General features: G+C 31.7%; 1 protein-coding gene across 2 annotated transcripts in view; it reads right to left on the bottom strand.

Annotated features, from left to right (window-relative positions):
* Positions 1 to 10035, bottom strand: part of LOC111417517 (uncharacterized) — a 41945-nt gene that overhangs the window by 1663 nt on the left and 30247 nt on the right. For both annotated transcript variants that reach the window (XM_071194884.1, XM_071194885.1), the window contains 2 exons: positions 8005 to 8542; positions 7158 to 7954 (listed from right to left, as the gene is read on the bottom strand). In XM_071194884.1, coding sequence (XP_071050985.1) covers positions 7158 to 7954; positions 8005 to 8542 — 1335 coding nt within the window. The remainder of the gene's footprint in view (positions 1 to 7157; positions 7955 to 8004; positions 8543 to 10035) is intronic.

Below are 10035 nucleotides of genomic sequence, written 5' to 3'. Positions count from 1 at the left end.
TGATATCTTTCTGTCCCTTCCATTACAGATTTAAAAATTGCTGCTACAACACTCGATTCTTTGTCACCCAGATGCGACATATCTTTTTAGAGGGGAGTAGGGCTCTCCTCTTTAAACGTTACATTCGGATCCACCTAATTTACTGATTTATTTCAGAATTTTGCGTAGAAATTCCACTTTGAGTTAGGTTAATTAACATTTGCAGTGCGAATTTCTCATGTCGGATTGGGCATGGAGCAGAGGGTGGGTTATAAATTTCGGGTTAGGTTAAACCCGATACTTTCTAGTTCTAGGTCTGGTGCTAGTTCTAGTTTTAGACTAGCACTAACACAAGACCTACAACTAGAATCAATCGGGTTTAGCCGTCTCGAGAGACGTGTGGCTAAACCCGAATGTTTCTAGTTCTAGGCCTAGTGTTAGTTATAGTTTTACACTAGCACTGTTACTATGTAAAACTAACACTATACCTAAAACTAGAATCATTTGGGTGTAGCCGCACGTCTTTAAAGACAGCTTAACCTGAATGTTTCTAGTTCTAGGTCTAGTGTTAGTTCTAGTTTTACACTAGCACTATCACTAGAACTAACACAAGACCTAGAACTAGAATCATTCGGGTTTAGCCGTCTTAAAAGACGTGCGGCTATCCAACCCAGATTCGCGGATTCTGAACTTTCCGGAATCAATTTTATGTAAACGCTTATAACTGATTCTGAAATGTTGTGGTGTTTGCCCTGAGATGTAATAATGCAAATGGGTTTGGAAATATTCACTGAAAAGACAGCCGGTCCAATCATAACCTAAATTTGTTTCAAAACGCAGCTTTCAATAACACCAACCTCAACGTTGTCTAAGCACTTAGAATGATTCTGAACTTTCTGGAAACAGTTACAAAGTAATAAAACTATGTGTATTTAGTAGATGGATAGATTTTATTTAGGCTCAACCGATTTGAAGTACTAACATATAAGTATTTGAAATCGGTTGAGCCTAATGAAAATCTATTCATCTACTAACTACACATAGCTTAAATTACTTTGTAACTAAATATAAAGATGGAAAGAAGTAATTACAATAATAATTTCTGGAAACAGTTCCTGCCAACTTGCATAATTTTATGTGAACACTCAAAACTGAGTCTGATAAGTTTTAGTATTTGCCAAAAAGTGTAATAATGCAAATGGAATAGGTTTGGAAAGTTTCAAAATGCAGCTTTGAATAACACAAGAATCTTTCAGAATCTATTGTAAGTATGACAATAGAATAAAGTCTAACCTCAACGTTGTCTAAATACTTAGAACTGATTCTGAACTTTCTGGAATCAGTTAACTAATCCATCTTTTTCAACCAAATTGCAGTATTTGTAGAAGTGTATGCAAATCTCTGAACATTTTCCTCAATGTTTTACGGAAATAATAAGCAATAACACTCTGGTCTAGCCAACGGGGTTCCTATTTTGCGATTGAAAATCTTGCCGAACTGCGCCACAATCTTTATACAGCAGCAGAAGAAATAAATGCAAAGAGATTTGCACAACTAGGAAAAATTTAGTTTTTTTATTTAGTTTTAAGACAATGCAATAAAATTAATAATTCCTTTTGTTTAATTTTGTCTTTAGGTTAACCTTATTCGAAACGAAACAATCGTTTTGCAAGACATAAAAGAAACCATCTTGTTGAAACCACATTTTGTAGTTCGTAGATATTGAGTTGCACATCTTCTAACAAAGTTAAGAGGAAATAAAGAGTAAATACAAATAGCATACGGAAGTATGAATTTTTTAAATAACGTGTTTTTTTGCAGAAAAACAGGCAATAATATTTTTTATGAAAAGACAAATGGCAAGTGTGTACCATTTTGGAAACTTGACTAAACAGGCCATCTTTTAAAATTACTTGCCAAGGATGTTGTACTACTCCTTTGTTTAGAAATCGTGTGTCAAACTTAATAGACATAACTTCTTTCAACCTTAACTCAATAAAACTAAAATTTTTTTTTGCAAAACTAACGACTTTAGTTGTTTGATTTGTGACTTCTATAGTATTAAGCATTTCCAACAGTAGTTAGTTTTTTGTCAGCAGTTTTTATTCTTCTTCCAGCAGTTTTTAGTCTTCTGTCAGCATTATTTAGTCTTTTCTAACAGAATTTAGTCTTTTGTCAACAGTATGTTGTCTTCTGTCAGCAGTATTTAGTGTTCTTAAACAGTACTTAGTCTTCTGCCAGCAGAATTTAGTCTTTTCTAACAGTATTTACTTCTTTTCAATAATCTTTAATCTTTTTCAAAAGTATTTTGTTTTCTGCCATGATGTCCTATCCCCCTCTTTAACTTATTGGTTCCTGAATGCTAGATACCGTTGACAAAAGACTAATTATTGCTATCAGAAGATTAAATACTGCTAGTTAAAGACTAAGAACTGCTTGGAAAGAGGAAATACTATTTCAAAAAGTTACCTAAAATGCTAGATACTGCAGAAAAGACCACAAATTACTTGGAAAAGACTAGATACTGTTTTTAAAATAATACCTATTGCTTCCAGAACGCTAAACACTGCTGTTAAAGGTTCTGATCTACTTGGACACGCGGAATACAGCTTCTAAGACTACTTACAGCTTTCAAAGACTTTAATAATTGTTTGGAAAAAAGATATGCTTTCCAAAAAGCTACTACTGCTTCCAGAATGTTAAATACTGCTAGAAAGACTAATAACCGCTTGGAAAGAAGAGATATGCTTCCCAAAAAGCTAGCTAATGGTGCCAGAATGCTAAATACTACTGGAAAAGACTAATAACTACTTGGAAAGAAGAGATATACTCTCCAAAAAAGGTACCTACTGTTTCCAAAATGCTAGATACTGGTGGAAAAGATTACAATCTGCTTGGAGAAGACTAGATAGTGCTAACAAACAACTACAAATTGATTAGAAAGGCGAGATACTACTGCCATAAGACTTACTGCTTTCAGAGAGCTATATACTACTAGAAAAGAGTGCGACCTGCTTGGAAAAGACTAAATACTGCTGGGAGAAACTATTATCTGCTTGGAAAGACAAGATACTGTTTCCTAAAGACTATTTCAACTACTTCCAGAATGCTAAATATTGTTGGAAAGACTACTAATTGCTTGGAGAAAGCTAGATATTGTTGGCAAAAACTATTTAATGCTTTTAGAAGACTATATATTGCTGCTAAAACACTACCAAGTACTTGGAGATTACAATAATACTGGCTGAAGACTATCTACTGAAACTATTCTGCTGTTGAGTGATATCTTTCTGTGTCCCTTTCATTACAGATTTAAAAATTGCTGCTACAACACTCGATTCTGTGGGGCGGGGTGGGGCCCCCCTCTTTAAAGGTTACATTCGGATCCACCTAATTTACTAATTTATTTCAGAATTTTGTGTAGTAATTCCACTTGAGTTAGGTTAATTAACATTTAAACCAGTGTGAATTTCTTAAATGTCGCGTTGGGCTTGGAGCAGAGGGTGGGTTGTAAATTCCGGGTTGGGTTAATCCCGATACTTTCTAGTTCTAGTTTTACACTTGCACTATCACTAGCACTAACACAAGACCTACAACTTGAATCATTCGGGTTTAGCCGTCTTGAGAGGTGTGGCTAAACCCAAATGTTTCTAGTTCTCGGTCTAGTGTTAGTTCTAATTAGACTTGACTAAACAGGCCATCTTTTAGAATTACTTGCCAAGGGTGCTGTACTACTTTTTTTAGAAATCGTGTGTCAAACTTAATAGACATAAATTTTGCAAATCTAACGACTGTAGTCTTTTCCAATACTTAAACAGTATTTAGTCTTCTGCCATCAGTATTCAGTCTTTTCCAACAGTATTTAATCTTTTGCTAGCAATATTTAGTGTTCTGTCAGCAGTGTTTAGTCTATTTTAACAATATTTAGTCTTATGCCAACAGTATTTTGTCTTCTGTCAGCAATATTTAGTGTTCTTCAACAGTATTTAATCTTCTGCCAGCAGAATTTAGTCTTTTCTAACAATATTTAGTTTTTTTTCTATAATATTTAATCTTTTCCAAAAGTATTTTGTCTTCTGCCATCAGTATTTAGTCTTTTCCAACAGTATTTAATCTGTTACTATCAATGTTTAGTGTTTTGTCAGCAGTATTTAGTCTTTTCTGACAGTATTTAGTCTTCTGCCATCAGTATTTAGTCTTTTCCAACAGTATTTAATCTTTTGCTAGCAATATTTAGTGTTCTGTCAGCAGTGTTTAGTCTATTTTAACAATATTTAGTCTTATGCCAACAGTATTTTGTCTTCTGTCAGCAATATTTAGTGTTCTTCAACAGTATTTAATCTTCTGCCAGCAGAATTTAGTCTTTTCTAACAATATTTAGTTTTTTTTCTATAATATTTAATCTTTTCCAAAATTATTTTGTCTTCTGCCATCAGTATTTAGTCTTTTCCAACAGTATTTAATCTGTTACTATCAATGTTTAGTGTTTTGTCAGCAGTATTTAGTCTTTTCTGACAGTATTTAGTCTTCTGCCATCAGTATTTAGTCTTTTCCAACAGTATTTAATCTTTTGCTAGCAATATTTAGTGTTCTGTCAGCAGTATTTAGTCTATTTTAACAGTATTTAGTCTTTTACGAACAGTATTTTGTCTTCTGTCAGTAATATTTAGTGTTCTTAAACAGTATTTAGTCTTCTGCCAGCAGAATTTAGTCTTTTCTAACAATATTTAGTTTTTTTTTCAATAATATTTAATCTTTTCCAAAAGTATTTTGTCTTCTGCCATCAGTATTTAGTCTTTTCCAACAGTATTTAATCTGTTACTATCAATGTTTAGTGTTTTGTCAGCAGTATTTAGTCTTTTCTGACAGTATTTAGTCTTCTGCCATCAGTATTTAGTCTTTTCCAACAGTATTTAATCTTTTGCTAGCAATATTTAGTGTTCTGTCAGCAGTGTTTAGTCTATTTTAACAATATTTAGTCTTATGCCAACAGTATTTTGTCTTCTGTCAGCAATATTTAGTGTTCTTCAACAGTATTTAATCTTCTGCCAGCAGAATTTAGTCTTTTCTAACTATATTTAGTTTTTTTTCTATAATATTTAATCTTTTCCAAAATTATTTTGTCTTCTGCCATCAGTATTTAGTCTTTTCCAACAGTATTTAATCTGTTACTATCAATGTTTAGTGTTTTGTCAGCAGTATTTAGTCTTTTCTGACAGTATTTAGTCTTCTGCCATCAGTATTTAGTCTTTTCCAACAGTATTTAATCTTTTGCTAGCAATATTTAGTGTTCTGTCAGCAGTATTTAGTCTATTTTAACAGTATTTAGTCTTTTACGAACAGTATTTTGTCTTCTGTCAGTAATATTTAGTGTTCTTAAACAGTATTTAGTCTTCTGCCAGCAGAATTTAGTCTTTTCTAACAATATTTAGTTTTTTTTTCAATAATATTTAATCTTTTCCAAAAGTATTTTGTCTTCTGCCATCAGTATTTAGTCTTTTCCAACAGTATTTAATCTGTTACTATCAATGTTTAGTGTTTTGTCAGCAGTATTTAGTCTTTTCTGACAGTATTTAGTCTTCTGCCATCAGTATTTAGTCTTTTCCAACAGTATTTAATCTTTTGCTAGCAATATTTAGTGTTCTGTCAGCAGTGTTTAGTCTATTTTAACAATATTTAGTCTTATGCCAACAGTATTTTGTCTTCTGTCAGCAATATTTAGTGTTCTTCAACAGTATTTAATCTTCTGCCAGCAGAATTTAGTCTTTTCTAACTATATTTAGTTTTTTTTCTATAATATTTAATCTTTTCCAAAATTATTTTGTCTTCTGCCATCAGTATTTAGTCTTTTCCAACAGTATTTAATCTGTTACTATCAATGTTTAGTGTTTTGTCAGCAGTATTTAGTCTTTTCTGACAGTATTTAGTCTTCTGCCATCAGTATTTAGTCTTTTCCAACAGTATTTAATCTTTTGCTAGCAATATTTAGTGTTCTGTCAGCAGTATTTAGTCTATTTTAACAGTATTTAGTCTTTTACGAACAGTATTTTGTCTTCTGTCAGTAATATTTAGTGTTCTTAAACAGTATTTAGTCTTCTGCCAGCAGAATTTAGTCTTTTCTAACAATATTTAGTTTTTTTTTCAATAATATTTAATCTTTTCCAAAAGTATTTTGTCTTCTGCCATCAGTATTTAGTCTTTTCCAACAGTATTTAATCTGTTACTATCAATGTTTAGTGTTTTGTCAGCAGTATTTAGTCTTTTCTGACAGTATTTAGTCTTTTGCCATCAGTATTTAGTCTTTTCCAACAGTATTTAATCTTTTGCTAACAATATTTAGTGTTCTGTCAGCAGTGTTTAGTCTATTTTAACAATATTTAGTCTTATGCCAACAGTATTTTGTCTTCTGTCAGCAATATTTAGTGTTCTTCAACAGTATTTAATCTTCTGCCAGCAGAATTTAGTCTTTTCTAACAATATTTAGTTTTTTTTCTATAATATTTAATCTTTTCCAAAAGTATTTTGTCTTCTCCCATCAGTATTTAGTCTTTTCCAACAGTATTTAATCTGTTGCTAGCAATGTTTAGTGTTTTGTTAGCAGTATTTAGTCTTTTGCTAACAGTATTTAGTCTTCTGCCATCAATATTTAGTGTTCTTAAACAGTATTTAGTCTTCTGCCAGCAGAATTTAGTCTTTTCTAACAATATTTAATTTTTTTTCAATAATATTTAATCTTTTCCAAAAGTATTTTGTCTTCTGCCATCAGTATTTAGTCCTTTCCAACAGTATTTAATCTGTTACTAGCAATATTTAGTGTTTTGTCAGCAGTATTTAGTCTTTTTTGACAGTATTCAGTCTTTTGCCAACAGTATTTAGTCTTTTCCAACAGTATTTAATCTTTTGCTAGCAATATTTAGTGTTTTATCAGCAGTATTTAGTCTATTTTAACAGTATTTAGTCTTTTGCCAACAGTATTTTGTCTTCTGCCAGCAATATTTAGTGTGCTTAAACAGTATTTAATCTTCTGCCAGCAGAATTTAGTCTTTTCTAACAATATTTAGTTTTTTTTCAATAATAATTAATCTTTTCCAACAGTGGAAAACTAAATATGAAGAAAAATTAAGTCCAAGGTAAGCTCACTTTATGATATATCAAATAATTAAGGATTAAAGACTTACCTTAGCCTCCATTTAATTTTAAACGCTTGAAATTTATCCCTCAGATAATTATGGAACGTATAATTATTCCGCATTGCAGACCCTTCCTTTTTACAAGAATTTAAATACCAAGCACATCCCATAAAAAATTGTGCTTTAATAAACCAAAAAGTCCCAACAATCAAAAAACTTTCAAAAATAACGATACTTGCGGATTGTTCCCATATGGTTTGTCCCGCATCAGGTTTATTACACCGACTTAACATCAAAAAGAAATTAATGCAACATCTTGAAAAGCTTTGATAATCTTCCAGAGTGTTTCCGTAAAACATGAAAGTCACTATCGCATAATATAACATGTAAACGGTGATGTAAACGCATAATGTAAGGAAAAGTGGGAACGCTTTTCGAATTGTTTTAGTAACGGTTGAAGTCCAAGAAATAATTTCCAAAAAATTAATAAGCATTAAGATCATTATAAAGATCATGATGCCCAAAATCACTTCGAGGTCTTTGTGGATTAAGACAACGTGGCTGTAAGATATAAATTTTTTTCTATCGGCGTGTTTTAGTTCATCCAACATCGAATTAATCGCAATGTTCCTTTGAATAAACAAAACGATGCTGCAAATGTTGAGAATGCAGAAAATTAGGAGTCCAACTTCACGCCAACTTTTAAATATTCCACAATATCTGTTTAAAATTGCTTGTATCAGAAAAATTAATATCCTAAAGCTTATATAAATATAAACCAAGAAGAAAATGATGTTCAATTTGTTCCAATTTTCGCTCAAATTCAATAATTTCGCTGTAATTATCTAAATTAAATTTGAATTAAATTGGTTATGACTATGTAATATTAACTTACTCTTTGTGATGGGTACATGTATTTCGATTCTCTTTCCCAAGCTAATTTAACATCGGCAAATAAATTAGTATTTGCATTATACAACAGAAATTCGATTATAATAAATTTAGTTCGTTCATCAAGCCATTTATTATCGAATAATAACCTTACTCTATAAAGCGCGTTTGATCTAGTTTTACCAATATCTACGGTGTAACCATCTCCGTTATAAATCATTAAAGATCCGGTGTAAGAATTTGAAGATTTTTCCTCGTGAAACCACCACATACTATTGTTATGTTTCAAAGCGTTATTATATGATGCATTTAATATTGGGTAATTATCCAAAGCACTAATACATTTATCCATATCAAACATACTCGCTACCATTGCTTGTGGGCACCTAACATCCATCGCCCTTTGTTGTCTTATTCGTACATTTCCTATGTATTTGTTGTTGATATCGCTAATTAAGCCGGAATCTGCTACCATGTAAGGCCAATACCAACTTTTTGGGGTTATTGCTAATATTAGCGTTTTATTTAAGTATTCATAGAGCCTAAAAGTTTTGTTTTAATACATTTTTATTTAACCTTTCAATATACGCGTGCTAACTATCAGTCCATGCAATTTAAATTTGACAACACTAGAGTAATCTCTTTTGTAATCGGAATGTTTCTAGTTCTCGGGCTAGTGTTAGTTTTAGTTTTAGTGCAATACTAGAACTAACATTAGACCGAGAACTAGAAACATTCGGATATAGCCGCAAGTCTCTCAAGACGGCTAAACCCGAATGATTCTAGATCTAGGTCTTGTGTTAATTCTATTTTTGTACTAGCACTATCACTAGAACTAATACTAGACCTAAAACTAGAATAATTCGGATTTAGCCGCATGTCTCTCAAGACGGTTAGTTTTAGTGACAGTGCAATAAAAATATGTAACATAGTAATTCTCATATTTTTTAATTTTTCTCAACATTGATGCATCTGAAAGCAAAAGTGTTAGACGGCAATGTGTAAAGGGTAAAATTTGCTACAACTTTTGTTCTAAAAGTTTTTCTGTATCATGCTCGAAAACAGATTTTTCCATTACCTACTTGTGAAACTACGAATTCTACTAATTTTCAGATTTTCGAATATTTCTCTGCATTGATGCATCTCAGAGCAAAAGTGTGAGATAGCAATGCGTAAAGGGTAAAGTTTCCTACAACTTTTGTTCCAAAAGTTTTTCTGTATCATGCTCGGGGTACCGATTTTTTACCATTAACCATTTGTGAAACTACGAATTCTTTAATTTTGAGATTTTCGAATATTTCTCTACATTGATACATCTGAGAGCAAAAGTGTTAGATAGCGATGTATAAAAGGTAAAATTTGCTACAACTTTTGTTCTAAAAGTTTTTCTATATCATGCTCGGAATATCGATTTTTTCCATTAACCACTTGTGAAACTACGTATTCTTCTAGATTTTTCAGATTTTCGAATATTTTTTTACATTGAGGCACCTAAGAGCAAAAGTGTTAGATAGCAATGTGTAAAGGGTAAAATTTGCCACAACTTTTGTTCCAAAAGTTTTTCTGTATCATGGTTGGAATACCGACTCTTTTCCATTAACCACTTGTTGTGAAATTACGAATTCTTCTAATTTTCAGATTTTCGAATATTTCTCTACATTGATACATCTGAGAGCAAAAGTGTTAGATAATAATGTGTAAAGGGTAAAATTTGCTACAACTTTTGTTCTAAAAGTTTTTCTGTTTCATGCTCGGAATACCAATTTCTTCCATTACCCATTTGTGAAACTACGAATTTTTCAAATTCTTTCTGATTTTCGAATATTTCTCTGCATTGATGCATCTGAGAGCAAAAATGTTAGATAATAATGTGTAAAGGGTAAAATTTGCTACAACTTTTGTTCTAAAAGTTTTTCTGTTTCATGTTCGGAATACCGATTTTTTCCATTAACCACTGGTGAAACTACGAATTCTTCTAGTTTTCAGATTTTCGAATATTTCTCTATATTGATACATCTGAGAGCAAAAGTGTTAG

The sequence above is a fragment of the Onthophagus taurus genome, chromosome 3 (assembly GCF_036711975.1).
Source record: "Onthophagus taurus isolate NC chromosome 3, IU_Otau_3.0, whole genome shotgun sequence".
In the NCBI taxonomy this organism is placed as follows: Eukaryota; Metazoa; Arthropoda; class Insecta; order Coleoptera; family Scarabaeidae; genus Onthophagus; species Onthophagus taurus.
The sequence above is the reverse complement of the archived record's forward strand: the minus strand, read 5'-3'. Positions and strand labels throughout refer to the sequence as shown.